Genomic DNA, 21301 nt, shown 5'->3' with positions numbered 1-21301 from the left:
AAATCCAACTCAGTTGCTACCTCAACCATTATAAAATATTTATAAGCTCTCCAAAAGTTTCTGTATTTTGTCCTGCTCCATTTCAAACACACATATCAGAGCATCCAGGAATCATTTTCAACTGTCAGCTGAGAATAGAAAGCTGAAAATGGGAAAGGGTTGAAAGGAGACCAGAGAATTGGGCTTATGCTGGAAACTAGAACATCATGTGAGAAAATAATTGGAAGAGTTATGGACATTTGTGAGTATAGTGTACTCAGTGTACGTAGAGATTAAGCCTAAAACAGGAGTCTAAGGACAAATCTTAGAGCAGACTTTATAATGATTAGCCAGCAGACAAGGAATAGAACATCAAGGCTGTATTTTGTCACCCTGCTTATATATCATGCAAAATATCAGGCTGGAAGAAGCACAAGCTGGAATCAGATTGCCAGGAGAAATATCAGTAACCTCAGATATGCAGATGACATTACCCTTATGGCAGAAATCAAAGAGAAACTAAAGAGCCTCTTGGTGAGGGTGAAAGAGGAGAGTGAAACAGCTGGATTAAAACTCAATATTCAAAAGTCTAAGATCATGGCATCCAGTCCCATCACTTCATGGCAAATAGATGAGGAAAAAATTACAACAGTGAGAGACTTTATTTTCTTGGGCTCCAAAATCATCGTGGATGGTGACTACAGCCATGAAATTAAAAGATGCTTCCTCCTTGGAAGAATAGCCATGACAAACCTAGACAGCATACTAAAAAGCAAAGACATTACTTTGCTAACAACAATGGTCAGTATAGTCAAAGCTGTGGTTTTTCCAGTAGTCATGTATGAATGTGAGATTTGGACCATAAGAAAGGCTGAGTGCCAAAAAATTGATGCATTTGAACTGTGAAGACTCCTGTGAGTCCCTTGGATTGCAAAGAATATTCATTGGAAGGATTGATACTGAAGCTGAAGCTCCAATATATGGCCAACTGATGTGAAGAACTGACTCCTTAGAAAAGACCCTGATGCTGGGAAAGATTGAAGGCAGGAAGAGAAGGGGAAAACATAGAATTAGATGGTTGGATGGTATCACTGACTCAATAGACATGAGTTTAAGCAAGCTCTGGGAGATGGTTAGACAGTGAATCCTGGAGTGCTGCAGTTCATGGGGTTGCAAAGAGTCAGACATAGCTGAGTGGCTAAACAACAACAAAGGAATAGAAACAAGGAAACATAGGTGATTTTATTTTAGTTTCCCATATTGCCTATCAGTGTCCCACACTGGTGGACTTTAGCAAATATTTATTGATGAATGAATAAATGAATGAGTGAGGGAGTGCTGAATATACACTCAACCTCTAGTTTCCCTGTGATCTTGGGAAAGCCATTTGAACACTCTTACCAGTTTTCTGAACTGTAAAATGCAAGCAATAGTATTTTACAAGCCCATCTCTGAGGATTGTTGTCAAGACCAAAATAAAAATGTTGGTTAAAAATGTGTAAAGGTTTTTTAAATTGTCACGCCCACATAAATGCTGTACATAGGATCCTTCTTAGAGAGAGGCAGGATATGCACATGTACATGTATAAATGTACATTTTATTCCTTTGTGTCTTCTGTTTTTTCTCCTTTATAACACTCTAAGTAACTTAATTTTCATTTATTTTAAAGAATAAATTCATCTCTAGCTTATATTAACAAGAATGCCGTTAACAGCAAATCATCACATGTCCTGTTTTATGTCAACTTTGTACAAACAACTTCAGAGACTGAAACTACAAACTTTTCTTAATATTGGAAAATCAAAATAATTATTTTATAAGTTGTTGGAAGATACTTTCAAATGTCTTTTAAACCTCAGCACACAAAATTGTGAATTGTATTTTAAAAGAAAAATTTTCCTTCTTGAAGCCTAGAATGTAATTAAATGAGATATCACTGCTGAAAGCTGAAAGCCCCATCTTCTGGTTATTTCTGAAATAAGGAAATCCCCCATGGAAATACTAAGAACTAACCTGGCTGGATTTCAGGGCCTGGGATTTAGCTTTAGAGTTGAATCAGGCAGGAGCAGAGATCAGATGAGACCAGCTCTAAATTACTAAGTAGTAGCCATGATTTGGAGAAGGAAATGGCAACCCACTCCAGTGTTCTTGCCTGGAGAATCCCAGGGACAGGGGAGCCTGGTGGGCTGCCATCTATGGGGTCGTGCAGAGTCGGACACGACTGAAGCGACTTAGCAGCAGCAGCAGCAGCCATGATTTCCATGAATTGTACAAAATTCATTTCATCCTGAATTTCTGTAAATGGTTTTTCTAAACTTTCAGAGAAATTTTGCTTTTGGTCTAAATCTTCACATTTTGGTGTCTATCCAAGGACAAATTATTTTTGGAAGTTTTAGCAAATTTGTTCTCCCACTCTGAATTAGTCAGCAAAACCAATATAAAATTTTTCTGTCTTCAAAAACAAGTGTGTTTTTAAATGTCAGGCACAAGAACTCCTGGATAACACAAACCAATAACTTGGGAGAAAGTGCTGGATAAAGTCTGAAATTTCACAGGTCCTGAGGACCTCGAATAGAACACTTTCACCCAAATTTGAAACGTTTTGTTACAGTTGGATTCTATTTGTGGTACACAGTGCTCTGAAAGACATTTATGGAACAAATAAATAGAAACTGCAGAATATTTCCATTTGCTTACAATATCCTTAAATTTCTTTCTAGAAAAAGTTTATAAGCCAAAAATAATCTGACACACTAAAATAACTGTTGACTTACTTTTTCTGACTGTTGATTGAAAGAAAAAAAAAATTCAGTGACACATCTCTGGGGATCTAAGAGAGATTTAGCTACAAAGCTTTATTTCAAAGCTTGAATTTGGAATATATGGATTCCTGATAAAGGTACAGGGAAACAAGAGATTTGTAAAAAGGTCAAATTTGAAATTTTATTTAAAGCCAAGTTAGAAATCAGTATTGGCTTTCCTGGTGCCTCAGTGGTAAAGAATTCACCTGCTAATGCAGATCATTCTTTGATCGGGAATAAGTCCACATGCTGTGGAGCAACTAAGCCCGTGCACCACAACTATTGAGCCTGTGCTCTTAAGCCCAGGAGCCACAAGTACTGAGCCCATGTGCCACAACCACTGAAACCTGTGAGCCCTAGAACCTATGCTCCACAACAAAAGAAGCCACCACAATGAGAAGCCAGAACACAGTAACTAGAGAGTAGTCCCTTCTCTCCACAACTAAACAAAGCCCATACACAGCAATAAAAACCAAATGCAGACAAAAATAAACACATTTTAAAAAAACTATCAATGAAGGTGTTAGCTGCTTAGTCATGTCCAACACTTTGCAACCCCATGGACTGTAGCTCACCTGCCAGGCTTCTCTTCCCATGGAATTTTCCATGCAAGAATACTAAAGCGGGTAGCCATTCCCTTCTCAGGGGGTCTTCTGGACCCAGGGATCAAGCTGGGGTCTTCTGCATTGCAGGCAAATTCTTTATTGTCTGAGCTACCAGGGAAGCCCAAAACAATCTCCAGTATCAATAGCTAAAGAGAATGAGAGTGAATAAAGAGATCTCACTTTAAAATAAATAATAATGGAGTATTATTCAGCCATTAAAAAGAATACATTTGAATCAGTTCTAATGAGGTGGATGAAACTGGAGCCTATTATACAGAGTGAAGTAAGCCAGAAAGAAAAACACCAATACAGTATACTAACGCATATATATGGAATTTAGAAAGATGGTAACAATAACCCTGTGTACGAGACAGCAAAAGAGACACTGATGTATAGAACAGTCTTATGGACTCTGTGGGAGAGGGAGAGGGTGGGAAGATTTGGGAGAATGGCATTGAAACATGTAAAATATCATGTATGAAATGAGTTGCCAGTCCAGGTTCGATGCATGATACTGGATGCTTGGGGCTGGTGCACTGGGACGACCCAGAGGGATGGAATGGGGAGGGAGGAGGGAGGAGGGTTCAGGATGGGGAACACATGTATACCTGTGGCAGATTCATTTTGATATTTGGCAAAACTAATACAGTTATGTAAAGTTTAAAAATAAAATAAAATTTAAAAATAAATAAATAAATAAATAAATAAATTTAGATAATCAAAAAAAAATAATAAATATTAATTAGGCACCTATTGTTTGCACCTGTAGGGAGTTAAGATGGAAGAGTAGAAGGACATGGGCTGATCTTCTCCTGCAAGAACACCAAAATCGCAACTAGCTGCTGAACAACCATCAATAGGAGAATATTGAAATCCACCAAGAAAAAAGATACCCCACATCCAAGGACAAAGGAAAGACCTCAACAAGGCAGTAGGAGGGGCACACAATCATGTTAAAATCAAACCTCATACCCGCCAGAGTCTCCTGGTGGGCACAAATAAAAGCAGGACCAGGGCAAAGAAAAAGTGACCTCCCCCCAGGAGACTGAGCCAGACCTGCCTATGAGTGTTTGAAGGTCTCCTGCAGAGGCGTGGGTCAGCAGTGGCTGGCTGCAGGAACAGGGTTACTGGCAACAGCAGTTTGGGGAGACATGGCTTGTTGGCCTAAGTCCTCTTGGAGGAGGTCACCATTAGCTCTACCATTGGAGCTGAACCTGCACCTCTTTTTTTTTTTTTCAAATAAAAAGTTGATGGTATTACCAAATTCAAGCATGTACTGCTCACTGCACAACAGGACAATAAATTGAGAGACAAGTTGTTGGGGCAAGGAATACCAACTTTATTCAGAAAGCCAGCAGACCAAGAAGATGGTGGACTAATGTCCCAAAGAACCATTTTCTCTGAGTTAGAATTCAGGCTTCTTTGATACCAAAATGAGAGGGAGTAAAGTCAAACATTTCCTGGTTGCAATCAGCCTTCAAAGGGGACATGTTAATTTCTTCTTTCCTGCAGTTTTCACAGGTGGGTCTGGTCTGGATGTTTCCTATGAGTAAAACAAAGCTAAATGCTCATTATCTGGGAGGTAGGATTCCCATGGATGGGCCATTATGTATAATTCAGCTTACAGGCAAATCATTTTAATGACTAACTTGTCATTAAAGTTTGACTTCTGTCGAATACAAAGGTTCCTATTGCGTGTGTGGTAAGTTGCTTCAGTTGTGTCCCACTCTGCAACACTATGGATGGTAGCCCACCAGGCTCCTCTGTCCATGGGATTCTCCAGGAAAGAATACTGTAGTGCATTGCCATGCCTGTCTCCAGGAAATCTTCCGAACCTGGGATTTGTCTCCTGCATTAGCAGGCAGGTTCTTTACCTTTAGTGCCACCTGGGAAGCCCTCTTCTCTATGTAATCTTTGTGTAATCACAGATGATTTCTACCCTAAAGTGTAAGTAAGTCCTTTAGCCTACCAAGTACACTATCATCATCCCAGGTCCTTCCAATGAATATTCGTTGATTGAACCCTAGAGGGTTGATTTCAAAAGCGTCAGTTCTTTGGCACTCAGCCTTCTTTATGGTCCAACTCTCACATCCCTACATAACTACTGGAAGAACCATAGCTTTTACTATATGGACTTTTGTTGGCAAAGTAATGTCTCTGTTTTATAATATCCTGTCTAGATTTGTAATTTCTTTTCTTCCAAGGAGCAAGCGTCTTTTAGTTTCATGGCTGCAGTTACCATCCACAGTGATTTTGGAGCCCAAGAAAATAAAAGTCTGTGCTGTTTCCACTGTTTCCCCGTTTACTGTCACCACCAGACACATCCACAACTGGCCGTCATTTCCACTTTGGCTCAGCCTCTTCATTCTTTCTGGAGCTAATTCTCTGCTCTTCCCCAGTAACATAATGAACACCTAACAACCTGGCAGGCTCATTATCCAGTTTCATACCTTTTTGCCTTTTCATACTGTTCATGGGGTTCTCAAGTCAACAATACTGAAGGGGTTTGCCATTCTCTTCTCCAGTGGGCCAAGTTTCATCAGAATTCTCCACAATGACCCATCCATCTTGGGTGGCCCTGCATGGCATGGCTCATAGTTTCATTGAGTTACACAATGTTGTGATCCATGTGTTCAGTTTGGTTGTTGTTGTTCAGTTGCTCAGTCAGGTCTGACTCTGTGATCCCATGGACTGCAGCATGCCAGGCTTCCCTGTCCTTAACCATCTCCTGAAGCTTGCTCAGGCTCAGTTTGGTTAGCTTTCTGTGATTGTGGTTTTCGCTCTGTCTGCCTTCTGATGGATAAGGATAGGAGGCTTGAGAAAGCTTCCTGATGGGAGAGACTGGCTGTGGGGCAAACTGGGTCTTACTCTGATGGGTGGGGCCATGCTCAGTAAACCTTTAACTCAAGTTTTCTGCTGAAGGGGAGGTGTTGTATTCCTTCTCTGTAGTTTAGCATGAGGCCAAATTATGATAGGGGTAATTGTGGTAATGGTGACCTCTTTCAAAAGGACTTATACCAGCATGTGCGGCTCCCAGGACTGTTGTATTCAGTGCCACTGACCCTGTGGCAGGCCACTGTCACCCACGCATCTGCCAGAGACTCCTGGACACTCTCAGGAAAGTCTGGCTCAGTCTTTTGTAAGGTCACTGCTTCTTTTTCCTGGGTCCTGGTGCTCACAAGTTTTGTTTGTGCCCTTCAAGAGTCTGTTTCCACAGTCCTGTGGGATTTCTTCAAATCCCACTGGCCTTCAAGATCAAATTCCCTGGGGTTCTAAGTCTTTTTGCCAGATTTCTGGGCTGGGAAATCTATTGTGGGCCCTAGAACTTTTGCTACATCCCAAGAACCTCTTTGTATAATTGTTCTCCAGTTTGTGGGCATTCTACTCAGAGGCTCTATGGTGGGGCTAATGACCACCTCCTCCAAGAGGATGTATGCCACATGCTATGCCTCCCAGGTCTGCTGCAGCCAGAGCTCCTGCCCCCTTGGCAGGCCGCTGCTGACCCATGCCTCTGCAGGAGACACTCAGACACTTAAAGGAAGGTCTGGTTCAATCTCTTGTGGGGTCCCTGGGTCTTGGTGCACAAGATTTTGTCTGTGCCCTCTGAGTGTCTCTGGCAAGCATGAGGTTTGAATCTAAATATGATTTCACCCCTTCTACCATCTTGTTGGGTCTTCTCCTTTGCCCTTGGGAATGGGGTATCTTTTTTTGGTGGGATCCAATATTTTTCTGCTGATGGTTGTTCAGCAGCTAGTTGCCCTTTTGGAGTTCTCATGGGAGAAGACGAGCATTTGTCCTTCTACTCTACCATCTTGAAAGCAATATACTGTACACGTTGAAATAATAACTAAATGTTGTATGTAAACCTTGATTGTGTTAGGTAGTTAGAATAGGAAAAGGAGTCCAAAATGGTTGTGGCTAAAAAACAAAGGGGAAAAGCCCACGCAAAAGGAACAAAGAAAAAAATCCACAGACCAGAGTGAGAACCTCAGGTGAAACAAACACTCCCCCTTCCTGGCTAGCCTTGATTTGCATAGGGAAGGCTCAGGGGGGAGGAGACAAAATGTATAAAATGGGGAAGTCAAGCTGGGTTGGGGTCTTGGCTCTCTTTTGGGGTCACCCTGAAGATCATGGCATCTGGTCCCATCACTTCATGGGAAATAGATGGGGAAACAGTGGAAACAGTGTCAGACTTTATTTTTTGGGCTCCAAAATCACCACAGATGGTGACTGCAGCCATGAAATTAAAAGACACTTACTCCTTGGAAGGAAAGTTATGACCAACCTAGATAGCATATTGAAAAGCAGAGACATTACTTTGCCAACAAAGGTCCGTCTAGTCAAGGCTATGGTTTTTCCAGTAGTCATGTATGGATGTGAGAGTTGGAATGTGAAGAAAGCTGAGCACTGAAGAATTGATGCTTTTGAACTGTGGTGTTGGAGAAGACTCTTGAGAGTCCCTTGGACTGCAAGGAGATCCAACCAGTCCATTCTGAAGCAGATCATCCCTGGGATTTCTTTGGAAGGAATGATGCTAAAGCTGAAACTCCAGTACTTTGGCCACCTCATGTGAAGAGTTGACTCATTGGAAAAGACTCTGATGCTGGGAGGGATTAGGGGCAGGAGGAGAAGGGGACGACAGAGGATGAGATGGCTGGATGGCATCACTGACTCTATGGACGTGAGTCTGAGTGAACTCCAGGAGTTGGTGATGGCCAGGGAGGCTTGGCGTGCTGCGATTCATGGGGTTGCAAAGAGTTGGACACAACTGAGCGACTGAACTGAACTGCACTCACACCTTGAGGGTGTATTTTGCTTGTGGAATAAAACTCTGAGCTGTAACCAAGCTGTACTACTGGTCCACTGTTTCAAATCTTTGCTGCAATGAGACAGAACTGAGGAAATTACACACTCTCCCTACATATCTGGTGCTATGACCTGGATGTAACCTAGCTGAAGTAACCTTGGTTCGGCTCCAGTGAGGCTGAGACCAAGCACGGCAGAAGCCCAACTTGGCAAAAGTTCATGCTGTGGAAACTGCAGAAAAAGAAACCCAGTACAGGGGAAGTGACAAGAAGCCCAGCGTGCTGGAAACCAGGACAGCAAACACAAACTCAGCAGAAAGCTCACACGGCTCAGTCTCAGATTCCAGAAGACCTCCAGTTAAGGTAAGAAGTCCTCACCCCTATGGCTGGAAGGACATATGGCTAAAAAAATCAATTATTTTACAATCTCTCATTTCTTGTTTCCTTGAACCTTCTGCAAATCGTGGGCACAAATGAGGGACTCTAGTAGGGGCTACTACCCAGTGTGTCCTCAAGGCTCCACTATCTGCTGTGCCCTAGTAACTGTTGCCCAAGCAAGTGAGAGTTCTTCTCTCCTTAATCTCCTTTGTCCCAAGGATCAGGCCAATGAAAACTGTGGGCACAGGTCAGGCATCTAGCAGTTTTTCCAGCAGGTTATGAAGGGGATTCCTTGGCACGTTCTTCTCACTGCTTTTTCCTCCCATCCTTCAGCTCCTCTCTCCCTCTCTAGCACTGTTTACAAAGTATTGGTCAGGTCATCATCTTTCCATTTCCAAAAGTTGTGTTTGAAACCACTTACCTAAGACTGGAACTCGAATCCATGTGACCGGGACTCTGTGCTGTGTTGTGCTTAGTCGCTCAGTCATGTCCGACCAGGATTCCAGCCTGGCCAAAACCTATGGTGCCTGGTTTCAAGGCCTAATGAAACTCAGGTTATTGATGTCTCATTGCAGAAAGAATTCAATGAGAGACACAGGGATAGGTAAGAGGTAGATTTGTTCAGATTCGAGAGAAACACGCTCCACAGAGTGTGAGCCATCCCAGAGGGCTAGTGTGGTGGCTGTGAAATGTGGTGTGGTTAGTTTTTAAGGGCTGGGTAATTTCATATGCTAATAAATGGGAGGATCATTCCAACTATTGGGGAACTGCCCACTCTTTGTCTTTTGATAAATGCCTTGGAACTGTCCTGGCACCTCTGGGTATGTCATTTTAACTGGCAGATTGAGGATCAAGGCTTAGTTGAAATCAACTTGTCTGCCATCTTGGACACATTTGATTTAATTGGTTTATGTTATGTTCTTGGGTTATGTCATTTTCTCAAAAGTTGTGCCTTGCCCCCTTCCCTCCTATCTCATGCTCTCTTTGTAAGCCCTGTCTGGGACCACAATGTTGCCTCTACAATCTTCTGGCAGGACAATCAGAAAATACGGAGTTCCAAAAGGTGGCGGGGGGGCGGGGGGGGGGGAGGGAGGGGGTAGTTATATGTATACCTATGGCTGATTCATGTTGAGGTTTGACAGAAAACAGCAAAATTCTGTAAAGCAATTATCCTTCAAAAAAAAAAAATAAATAAATGAAAGAAAATAGCTGGCACTTGTGTGGGAAAGATGGTATACTAGGCAATCCCTATAGAGATTCAGGCCTTCATCTTCCATGTTTACTACAACATGTGCGACGACAACAGCACCTTTCAGTGGATGCACTGGGTGTGTGTGTGTGTCGGGGGGGGGGGGTGACAGGCACGCAATGCCTGCTAGAAGTCCATCTTTTGGTGGCATCCCTTCAAGGGCAATTGGGCTACCAGGGACAATGTTTGCCACTTTGGGAGTTAGCCATGCAGGCCATTTGGGTCCAAACCCTTACTACCCTTCTCTTAAAGCTGTGAATGTACTCCCTGGATCAAATCTCCACTCCACTTCAGTCAGTTGCCTCTTGTCATTTTGTCCTTAGGCCACTTTGCCTCAACTCCTACAACCACAACCCTTCCCCTTCTGTAGGCAGCATCACTCCACCCAGCCAATAACCCACTCCTTTATCATTACTTCTGTTATTACCTAGAGTGGGTCTATGACAATGAAATGTTTCTCTTATGGAGGACTAGGGGAGGGAACCAGGGACTTACATTCCCACACAAGGGTTAAGAGAATTAGCCTTGTGGCTGTTTTGCCAGGTTCCCAGTCTCAGGGCATGGGATTAAATTGCTTTACATCATGGTGGACAAACTGACAATCAGTTAAGATTACAACCCCTTAGTCCTACCCAGCACTAGTTATGCTGGAGACGTTGGGGACACCTAACTCCAGCCCAGGGGGCCCAAGAGGTTGACCTGTCTCGACCTGCCTAGAGATCTGGTCCCCAGGAGGTCATCATTGGGGATCTGCTCGTCCAGGGGTCCCAAGAGGTTGACCCTCGGAGGCCGACATGCCTTAAGCTGCCCAGGGATTTGATCTCCAAGAGGTTGATGTGCCTCAACCTGTCTGGGGATCTGCACCCTGACCCGGGGATGCCCGGCTCCCAGGTTGCAACAGTACTGGATAGGATAAGCTTCAGAAAGACTCACACCTAAGAAAGTCCACCCATGGAAATAGTAGGAAGCATATTAGTTGTGGTGCTGTGCCCAGTCTCAACAACAACTCAGGAGCCCAACAAGAACCTGATTGCCTTTCTGGAAAGGCTAAAGGAGGCCCTCCAAAAGCTTACCAATCTGGACTGATACTCTTATAAGAGACAGGTGATTTTAAAGGACAAATTCCTGTCCTAATATGCATCAGATATAAGGATAAAGTTTCAACAGCTACAGCAGGAGAACCCTGCTGCCACTTTAGACAAGATTGTCCAGATGGCCACCAATACCTTTTATAACAGAACATAAGAGGGAGGCCAAGGCCCAGGAAAGGGAGAGAAAGAGAGACTAGGCATGCCCAGATGTTGGCTGCCCTCCAGGGAAGAGCTATGGCAAACTCCGAGTCCTTGAAGGACAAGGCACGATATGAATGCCTAATCGGTAGACAGGTGGGACATTGGGCCAAATATTGTCCAAATCATGGTAAGCTTCCTAAAACAAGTTGCTGCAAATGCTGTCAATTGGGACACTGGGCAGTACAGTCTCAAGGTCAAGTGCTAAGCCTTCCCTCATGATGGTTCAATAGGACTGAAGTGGCACCCTCAAGTCAGCCTGCCTGTCACAGATAACCATCATAGGGCTGGAGCCAAGGGTACAACTGGATGTGGCAGGTAGATCCAAAAATTCTTCTGGTTGACACAGGGGCTACCCACTCTATCCTGACCTTCTACTCCAGAGCCTTCTCTCCCCAAACCTATACCATTTTGGGTGCTACAGGAAAAACAATTACAAAAAGATTCACCTGAGCACTTCTTTGTTATTGGGATGGACAAATATTTTCCCACCAGTTTCTGGTGGTCCCTGGGTGTCCTACTCCCTTATTGGGAAGAGATATACTCACTAAGCTGGGAACCACCCTTGGGATGGGAAGATTTTCAGCCCTTAGAACTCTACAGCTTCTGGTTATTACTGAGGAACCCGTTACTCCCTCTCCAATAGGGAGGGACCAAAAACAATGGGAGGCTCCAGGAGAAAAACAACAAATTAACCTGAACATTATTACATCAGCGGTTCAGAGATAGTCCCCACCTGTTTGCACAGGCTCTTAGCTGTGATTTCCTAGATCTGGATCTGGGACCAAATGGGAAAATATTACAATATGTAGATGACCTGCTAATCTGTAGATGAGGGAAATGCTCAATAAAATGTGATTCAAATTCTAAACTTTTTGGCAAAGAGGGGATATAAAGTCTCTTGTGCTAAGGCATAGATGGTTCAGACAAGGGTTACTTACCTGGGAGTTCAGAGTATGCATGGGTCCAGGAGGCTGTCCACCCACTGAGAACAAAGAATCCTGCAGTTGCCTTCCCTCACAACTCTAAAACAATTGTGAGCTAACCGGATATTGTAGAATCTGGATACCCAACTATGGTCTATTGCCCAGCCCTTATAGGACAGCTTAATGGAACTGGATGATTCAATCCCATTGATGAGGGGAACTCCTCAAAAGGAGGTAGAGGCTACTTCAGTGTAAAAGCCTTAACTCAAGCACCCACCTTGAGGTTGCCATACCCAGAGAAAGCATTCCAACTATATGTCCACAAAAACGATGGAATAGGCTTGGGAGTGTTAAGTCAAAGGTTGGGACCTGAGCCCCAGCCAGTAGCTATCCAAGAGGCTGGACCCAACCACTGAGGCTGGCCTCCCTGTCTTTGAAATCTTGCAGCTACTGCAGTCCTGATAGAAGATGCTTTAAAACTCTCTCTTGGGGGAAAACTAACTATTTTTACCAGCCACCAAGTGAAACAACTCCTGAATGGGAAAGGCCATTTATGGATGTCTGATCAAATGATCCTCAGATATCAAGTAGTGCTGATGAAAATCCAGGCCTGACTTGTGAGGCTCTTAACCTAGCTACCCTCCTGCCTACCCCCGAGGGCTCTCTCACCTTTCACTGTTGCCTAGAAACTTTGGACCATTGGACAAAACCCTGAAAGGGATTGACTGAAGGTCCTCTGACTAATCCTGAGGAAGTCTGATACATTGATAGAAGCAGCTTTGCTTTAGATGGAAAAAGAAGAGCCGGATATGCAGTAGTCTCCAATTTCAAGACCATAGAGGCTAACTGTTGCCACAAGGTACTTCAGCCCAATTGGCTGAGCTCATAGCTCTGACTAGAGCTTTAAAGCTGGGAAAAGGAAAAAGAGTAGCCATTTACACTGACTCCAAGTATGCCTTTCTGGTGCTACATGCACGTGCTGCTATTTGGACAGGAAGAGGCCATTTGACCACCAGAGTGTCCTCAATCAAGTATGGTGATCAAATCCTTATGCTCTTGGAGGCAGTCCATCTGTCCGCTGAGGTTTCAGTCTCCCACTATAAAGGACACCAAAAAGGGAGCACGGAAGTGGCACAAGGGAACCAAGCAGCCGATCAGGCAGCTGAAAGAGCAGCATTACAGAACAATGACTTAATAGGGGTTGCCACCATAGTTCCCCAGATTAATTTACCAGAAATTCCTTATACTGAAGGTGAAACTCTTAAAGCTAAGAGTAAGGGCTTTCAAGAAGATAATATGGGGGTGGTTCCAAAAGGAGATACTTGGGCCATCTTGAATGAGATGTGTTTTTTCTGGCTAAAACCCTCCAGCCAAGTTGAAGAAAGTCTCACAATCCTCAAGAAAAGTATTCAGATCCTACAGGATCTCAAAGAACAAGCTGGAGAGTCCTCAGGGTGTCTATAATCTCTCCTTGGGGATCTTTCTCCCCCTAAGGGGGGATTTGGAGTTGATTAATGTCCCTGCTAACCCCCGTTAGCACCATATTGATACTGCTTATAATTGTTCCATGTAGTATAAATTATTTAACTCATTTTGTCTCTGCCCAGGTCAACAAGCTACAAAATGCAGTGCTAGTTCAACAAGGATATATAAAACTACACCAAACGCAGAAAACATCTATCACTCACCCTTAGGAGGATACCACTACAAGGACTCTGAGACTTGAGACTAGCAAGAGGGGAGGCCAATCCCCCTTGCCTACCCAGCTTAGCAGGAAGTAGCCAGAGAGACCTCGGTGCCCCTATTCTCAAAGAATTGGGCCTCCCATCTCTTGAGGGGAAATTTTAGGTAGTTAGACTAGGAAAAAGGAGTCTATAGTGGTGGTGGCAAAAAGACAAAGAAAGGGAAAAGCCCACGCAAAGGGAACAAAGGAAAAATATGCAGACCGAAATGAGAACCTCAGGGGAAACAAACACACCCCCTTCCTGGCTAGCCCTAATTTGCATAGCACAGGCTCAGAGGGTGAGGAGACAAAACATTTAAAAACAGGGAGCTAAGGTGGGCTGGGGCTTCTCCTTTGGGTTCGGCCTGCCCTCAGGCCTCGAGGGTGTACTATCCTTTGTTTGTGGGATAAAACTCTGAGCTCTAATGAAGCTGTAACTCTGGTCCACTGTTCAAACCTTTGTTATGGTGAGACAGTACTGAGGAAATTACATAGTTTCCCGACAATTGGATCCTATATGGTTGGGTGAAGGGAAGCAGCAAAACATACATTTGCAGGACAATTTGGAAATTTTTGCCATGGATTTGCAAAAAACGGAATTACTATGGGTTTCCTTATGTATAATCATATTATTGTAGTTAAGAAGGAAAGTGAAAGTCGCTCAGTTGTGATCAACTCTTTGTGACCCCATGGTCTGGAGCCTGCCAGGCTCCTCTGTCCATGGAATTCTCCAGGTAAGAATAGTGGAGTGGGTTGCCATTCCCTTCTCCTGGAGATCTTCCCAACCAGGGATGGAACCCAGGTCTCTTGCAGCTGGATTCTTTACCATCTGAGCCACCAGGGAAACCTGCAGTTAACATGAAAATATCCTTCCTTTTAGGCAATGAACAATCTAGAAACATCTTCATTTTGGACTCAATCTACTTTCAAATGGTTCAATTTAAAAATATGTGACACACACATAAGCACGAGTCCTCACACAGAGCAACTAACTGTTGAGATAATGTTAACCACTGTTGAATCAATATGAGAGGTGCACAGATGTTCTCTGTACTAGTTTTTCAAAGTTTCCCAGGTTTCAAAACTTTTAAAATAAAATGTTTAGGGCAAGTGCACATCTAGACAAAGCTCTTGAGATATAATTTATAGAGTCTCAGAAAATTTTAAAGATTTAAAGTTGCCTTGAGATTTTAAAGATCAAAAGTTCATCTTTTATTTTGTTGTTGCTCAGTTGCTAAGTTCAACTGTCTGTGACCTCATGGACAGCAGAAAGCCAGGCTACCCTGTCCTTCACTACATCCCTGAATTTGTTCAAACTCATAGCTATCAAGTCAGTGATGCCATCCAACCATCTCACCTTCTGTTGCCCCCTTCTCCTCCTGCTCTCAATCTTTTCCAGCATCAGAATCTTTTCTAATGAGTCAGCACATCACAGCAGGTGACCAATCTGTTGGAGCTTTAGCTTCAGCATCAGTCTTTCCAATGAATATTCAGGTTGATTTCCTTTAGGAATGACTAGCTTGATCTGCTTGCTCTTCCACCGTTTTCTTGGCTGATATTTAAATAATTTTATTTCAACAATGGTATAAACAAGATTACACCATACACAATGTACAAATAAGCATTAAAAAGTATGGAAGTGTATTACTACAATATCACAATAGAATGGGGGCTGATACTGACAAAAATTTTAACTTTCTTTACACTTTAACCAGGCTTCCCTGGTGGCTCAGAGGTTAAAGCATCTGCCTCCAATGCGGGAGACCCGGGATTGATCCCTCGGTTGGGAATTTCCCCTGGAGAAGGAAATGGCAACCCACCCCAGTATTCTTGCCTGGAGAATCCCATGGTCGGAAGAGCCTGGTAGGCTACAGTCCATGGGGTCGCAAAGAGTCGGACACGACTGAGCGACTTCACTTTCACATTTTAACAAATAATAAGTGTATTCTCAGAAAAATGCTATAAAATTTCTTGTTCAATTTCACTTGGAATAAAAAGTCCAAGAAAACCCCTTATTGCCTCCTTTTCTACTGGTGAAATCATTAACTGTGTCCTCGAAACCAGTTTTTATTCTGTTTGTGTTCCTCTGCTGGTGGAGTTTTGTGCTATCAAGGAAAACCTGGGATTCTACCGCTGGTTCTATGCACAGACCTAGGCTGCAAACAATAACTAAGAAAAGCTGAGAAAAAATAATGCTTTACAAAGAAGCAGCTGACGGCCAAAAATAATTCAATTCTTGGACTTAGAACGCACCCAAATCTCTGGCCAACCTAGGACACCAGCACAGGTTTAGCAGTCCGTAGGCACCGCAGCGTTCCCAGAGGCAGCGCCTCCCAGGGACGGACTTCAGGAAGGATCACTCCCCCTTTCTCCTCGGCCATTCGGGATCGAGGTATCGGGTCAGCCCCGTCAGAGTCTACCAATAGTACGAGAGAGGCGGGACCAATCCCTCCTGCCTCTCTGCCAATCGAGGGCGAGGGGCGGGTCTGGGACGGCCGCCGGAAGCAGGGCCCTGAAGCGAGGAGGAGGGTCCCGCCTCTATGCTTCGGCCAATTGAAAGCAAAGGGCGGATCTCAGGGCGTGTCTCAGGGCGTGTCCCGGAAGGCGGCGCGGGCGCAGGTGCGGAGGCTGGGCGGCCCGGCTGCGGCCTCCGGCGGCCGGCAGTATGGAGGACGTGAGTGCTCAGTGGCAGGTGGCGAGCGACCGGCCGGCATCCCCCTCCTCTGATGCTGGGCGCCCTGGGCAGAGACGGGGTTGGGAGCAGCCTTGGCGGAGGGGATCCTTCTGCGCGCGGCTACCGGGCTGCGGTGTGTGGGAGGAGGCACAGGGGCGCCGGCGGGGTCCGCGCCTTGCTGGCCCTGGTCTTATTTTCTCGGGACAGGAGGCAGGAGGGGCGCCCAGCCCTTGCGTTCGCGTGTCGGGTCCCGGCACTGGGGAGGCCAGCGATGCGCGCATGGCCTCGGGAGCAGGAGCGAGTCCACCTCCTCTTGGCCTCCGGCCTTGGCTCTGAGGGCAGATCTGTCGCTATCATCACCCGGAAACCCACATTGGAGACAATGTGATGTTTTGAATGGAGGCCTGGTAGGAGTGAAGGGATTTTTAAATCTTACTCAAATGGATCCAAACCAGATTGTAAAGAAGCCACTGCCTAGTTTCAGTGTACAGAGTGCAGCCTAACTGTAAAAGTCTTTGCTTGAGTGTATTAAAACATTTTTAGGAAAAGCATGTATTTGTGCCCAGAATTAACTAGATTACCCATTGACACAAAGTTCTTGCTCTTGAGAAAAAGCAAAGTTGATAGTTATATTAAAGCACTGATTTGAGTTAATAAATTAATAGGAATATTACTGTGATCCTGCCACTGAATGAGATGCATCACGCAAGACACTTGAAATACAATTCCAGCCCTACAATACCTTAGATTTTTGTGCAAATAGTGACCATAGTTCAATTATCTTGACTAAATAAAGACCAAACAATTTCTAATGATAGGACTAAAAGATGGGGAACACATGTATACCTGTGGCGGATTCATTTTGATATTTGGCAAAACTAATACAATTATGTAAAGTTTAAAAATAAAATAAAATTAAAAAAAAACAAAAAAAAAACCATGTTTTTTCCACTATGAGAAAGTGGGAAGCAAACTGTAACACCTGAAAGTAGATTTAAGATTCATATATTTAAAGAAAATGGATTTTTTTGAATTTTTAAAGGGTGAGATTCATGAATTGAAAATATGTGGAGAAAATGAGTATCTAAATGGAAAACGAGACATAAAAATGTGTGCAGTAAATGCTTCTTACTTGGTGCTAAGCTGCCTCCGGGTTCTTGGATCTGTAACTTTTAGCTTTAGGATTAGTACAATCCTAGAAATTTGTTTCACCAAACAATTGGAGAGTAATGTTTCACCAATAGCTACATAGCTAGGTCACTTTAGGTATGAACAGTTGCCTACCTTTGGTATTTGTGGATATGATTTCTCCCACCCAAGAGAAAGCTAAAAACTATGTGCCATGTCCTAGGCCCAGACACCTAAATGAATTAAGAGGCAAAAACTTTTTAATTTGGATTCTTTGTTTGCAAGCGGGCAAACCAATTTTGGCTACTTTAAGGAAGAAAGGGATTTATTTGAAAGGATATAGGGTTGATGATAAAAAGATAAAAGATCTTCCCTGTAGCTCGGATGGTAAAGAATCTGCCTACAAAGCAGGACACCTCGGTTCTATCCCTGGGTCAGGAAGATCCTCTGGAGAAGGGAATGGCAATTCACTCCAGTATTCTTGTCTGAAAAATCCTATGGACAGAGGCGGGCTATAGTTCACGAGGTCGCAAACAGTTGGACACGACTGAGAGACTAACACTGCTACAGGGTAGATGAACACCTAATCCTCTGAAAGGATTCAAACAAGGGCTGCTTAAGGGATCCAGTGACAGGTGTCCTTTCAGAATCTGTTCTGGGATGGATCTACCTCAACCATGGCCTTTTGTTTGCTTTGTTACTCTGAGAGTTAGATTGGCCTAACCCTCTTTGGTTTCATGACCATCCTTAGACCAGAGGAAGGTGAAGAGCACTGAAGGATGTTCCCCTTGAGATTGCAGAGGTAGACTTTGGGTCCCCAAAGGGGAAGTAGTAATTGTGACAAAAGAGGGAGGAGATGATGTGGACAAACAACAGGTATCTTTTCCAGGTAGCAGTGTGATTATTAATCACGGAGATTATTTGGATCAAGAGTCTTATTCCCTTCACCTTTCTCTTGCAGATGACAAGTTACAGAGAGAGAGAGGATGCTGTTTGTATAGTTTTCATACATTTCTTATAGGATCCAAAGGACAGTGTATTTGATACAGTCACCAAACACATTGTATTTCATGAACATTGAATAAGTGACAGAAACCATATTGTCCCCGACCCCTTCAGTGTAGTGAGGGAGAACAAAAGGCATACATGTAAATGAAACAATACAAGGCAGCGCATGAAATGCAATACCTTTTTTGGTTTTAAAGTAGAAAGAAGACACTTGGCAAAACAAGTTTATATATAGAGAATGCAAATTTTGTTGGACCTTGAAAAATGAGTTGGATGCTGAAAAAGATAAGAGGGTATTTGTGGGCACTCCAAAAAGCTCATGCAGACCAGAGGAGAAAGTGCATGAAAGGGACCGAGAGAGAGATAAAGCCGACTGTTGTCTTACAGTCAGGGTTTCAGTGCTATCTTTTAAAAAATTCCTAGATCCCAACTGTTCAAGAAGTTGGGCCATCTTTCATTCACTCTATGCACATATTGAGCACCTGCTGTGTATCAGGTACTAAAGGTGCAAAGAACAAAGTATAATGTAGAGTCCTGCCCTGTGAAGCACACCTTATTCCAACCACTTTCATACCTTGTGCTTCTTTCTGCCTGGAGGAACAAAATATCTGTATATAATACATGAAAGGACATTGTTTTGAGATAATAGACATCAAGCAATGAAGTAGAGTGATCTCTGAGAGATAGGAAACAAAACGAGCTGTGTGATTGCCAGCTCACTGCCTTAAGAGAGTTTGCGGGCTATGGCAGAGGTTGGGGCACCAGGTGGGCTTCAGTAGACCCTGAGTTGAGTAGGTGGAGCTGAATCTGGGGATACTGAAGCAGCTTGGGTTCACCAGACAGAGAACACAGAGAGCAGAGTGCTGTACAGAGGGAGAGCTCCAAAGAGTGCAGAGTCCCTATTCAGCTAAGTCCTGTTCTCTATGCCTCTGAGGTAATGCCCTGATGACCGAGGGGGAAAAAAAAAAAAAAAAACAATGACCCAGAAGGACTAGAAAGAGCAGTACTCTCACACAGGGCCAGGATTAGTAATTGTTCTTCCAGCTAGACTGGAAACCTCATAATCACAGGGTATTGAGTATTCAGAAAGGTCTTACTTCACTTGTAGGGAATATTTAGCACTAGACCAAATATGGTGTGGTCCCACCTAAGAAGCACCTTAAAAGAGTAAGAGATCAAATTGTTTCCAGTGACTTAACTGAATCCAGAAAAAAGCTCGAGAATATTTATAGGAATACAAAAGTATCCAGCATCCAAAGAGTTAAATTTTTTTACAGTGTCTGGCATCCAATCCAAAATTACCAGGCATTGCTAATTATGTGATATAATGGAGATGTTAAGTAATGCTATCGTGGTAATCATTTTGCAGTATATAAGTGTATCAAATCAACTCATGATACACAAATTTACACAATGTGACATGTTAATTATATCTTAATAAAGTGGAAAAAATGACCAAGCATGCAAAGAGGCAGGGAAATATAACGTAATAAATCAATTAAAACTGATTAAAAAATGACATGAAATAGCAAACAAGGACATTTAAAAAAACTACTATAACTTTTCTATATGTTCCAAAGGTTAAAAACACGTGAGAGATATAAAATAGACCCACTCAAACTTGTAGAAATAAAAACTACAGTGTCAAAATGAAAAGGGCAGAGGGAACAGCATTGAGGCATCAGGGAAGGCAGCATGTTTGCAAGACAGCCGTTTGACAGGTGGGGAGGGATGAAGGGGCACAGAGATTCGAAAAATGGCCCCTGGAGGTGTGCGTGGACATTAGCTAAGGGAATACCCAGGGAGGTGAGACAGCTGCTGAGAAAGCTAGAAGAATAGAAGTCATGAAGAAAATAGATATCATTAGAATTGCTCCTTGAGTTATGGCAAACTAATTAGGAAGCTGTCTAAGCATTGAATTAAAAAAAAAAAAAAAATTGTAGCAGTGTTGAATGCCTGCTAGTGGAAATCGAGAAGCCCATCCCAGATCTGGTTATGTCCCAGACTTCTGTGTTATCTTTATAATCTCGGTGCCCAGAGCCCACCTTTACACCATTTGTCCCCCTCTCTACCCCTTTCAAAGTAAATATATATATATTATATAATATATAAATGTTATATATATTTAATATATATACTAAATATATATTAACTAACAACAGTCAATTATTAATAATAACTACAATTAAATTATATTAAATGTATAATATATATTTATATATTATATATATATTTACTTTGGAAGTAAATATATGAGTTAGGTCACTAAGCCATGTCCAGCTCTTCACAACCCCATGGACTGTAGGTTGCCATTTCCTTTACCAGGGGATCTTCCTGACCCAGGGATTGAACTTGCATCTCCTGCTTGGCAGGTGAATTCTTTACCACTGAGCCACCTGGGAAGCCTCACACACACACACACACACACACACGTATATATGCACACATGTGTATGTGTGTGTGTGTGGTGCTGGTGCTAAGTCACTTCAGTTGTATTGGACTCTTGGAGACCCTATGGACTGTAGACCACCAGGCTCCTGGTGCATAGGATTCTCCAGGCAAGTGGGTTGCTGTGCCCTCCTGCAGGGGGTCTTCCAGACCCAGGGATCCAACCCATGTCTCTTCTGTGTCTTGCATGGCAGGTAGTTTCTTTACCACTAGAACCACATGGGAAGCCCTATATATTTATATATATACATACGTATATATGTGAACAGCTGATGCTAACAGCCAAT

General features: G+C 43.3%; 1 protein-coding gene and 1 long non-coding RNA gene across 3 annotated transcripts in view; one reads left to right on the top strand and one right to left on the bottom strand.

Moving 5' to 3' along the window:
* Positions 1 to 14159: 14159 nt before the first annotated feature.
* On the bottom strand, positions 14160 to 16139 carry LOC129629921 (uncharacterized). The gene is made up of 3 exons (XR_008703385.1): positions 16010 to 16139; positions 15114 to 15308; positions 14160 to 14603 (listed from the first exon to the last, which is right to left on the bottom strand). It is a non-coding gene; the product is annotated as an uncharacterized LOC129629921 (long non-coding RNA).
* A 147-nt stretch (positions 16140 to 16286) lies between these two features.
* The window catches only part of TMEM192 (transmembrane protein 192), a 28303-nt gene continuing 23288 nt past the window's right edge, over positions 16287 to 21301 (top strand). For both annotated transcript variants that reach the window (XM_055550144.1, XM_055550143.1), the window contains exon 1: positions 16287 to 16430. In XM_055550144.1, the coding sequence (XP_055406119.1) occupies positions 16422 to 16430 (9 nt within the window). In that variant the 5' untranslated portion in view covers positions 16287 to 16421. The remainder of the gene's footprint in view (positions 16431 to 21301) is intronic.

This window comes from Bubalus kerabau, chromosome 16 (assembly GCF_029407905.1).
Source record: "Bubalus kerabau isolate K-KA32 ecotype Philippines breed swamp buffalo chromosome 16, PCC_UOA_SB_1v2, whole genome shotgun sequence".
Classification (NCBI taxonomy): Eukaryota; Metazoa; Chordata; class Mammalia; order Artiodactyla; family Bovidae; genus Bubalus; species Bubalus kerabau.
Note: the sequence above shows the minus strand (reverse complement) of the source record. Positions and strands in the feature narration are given on the sequence as shown.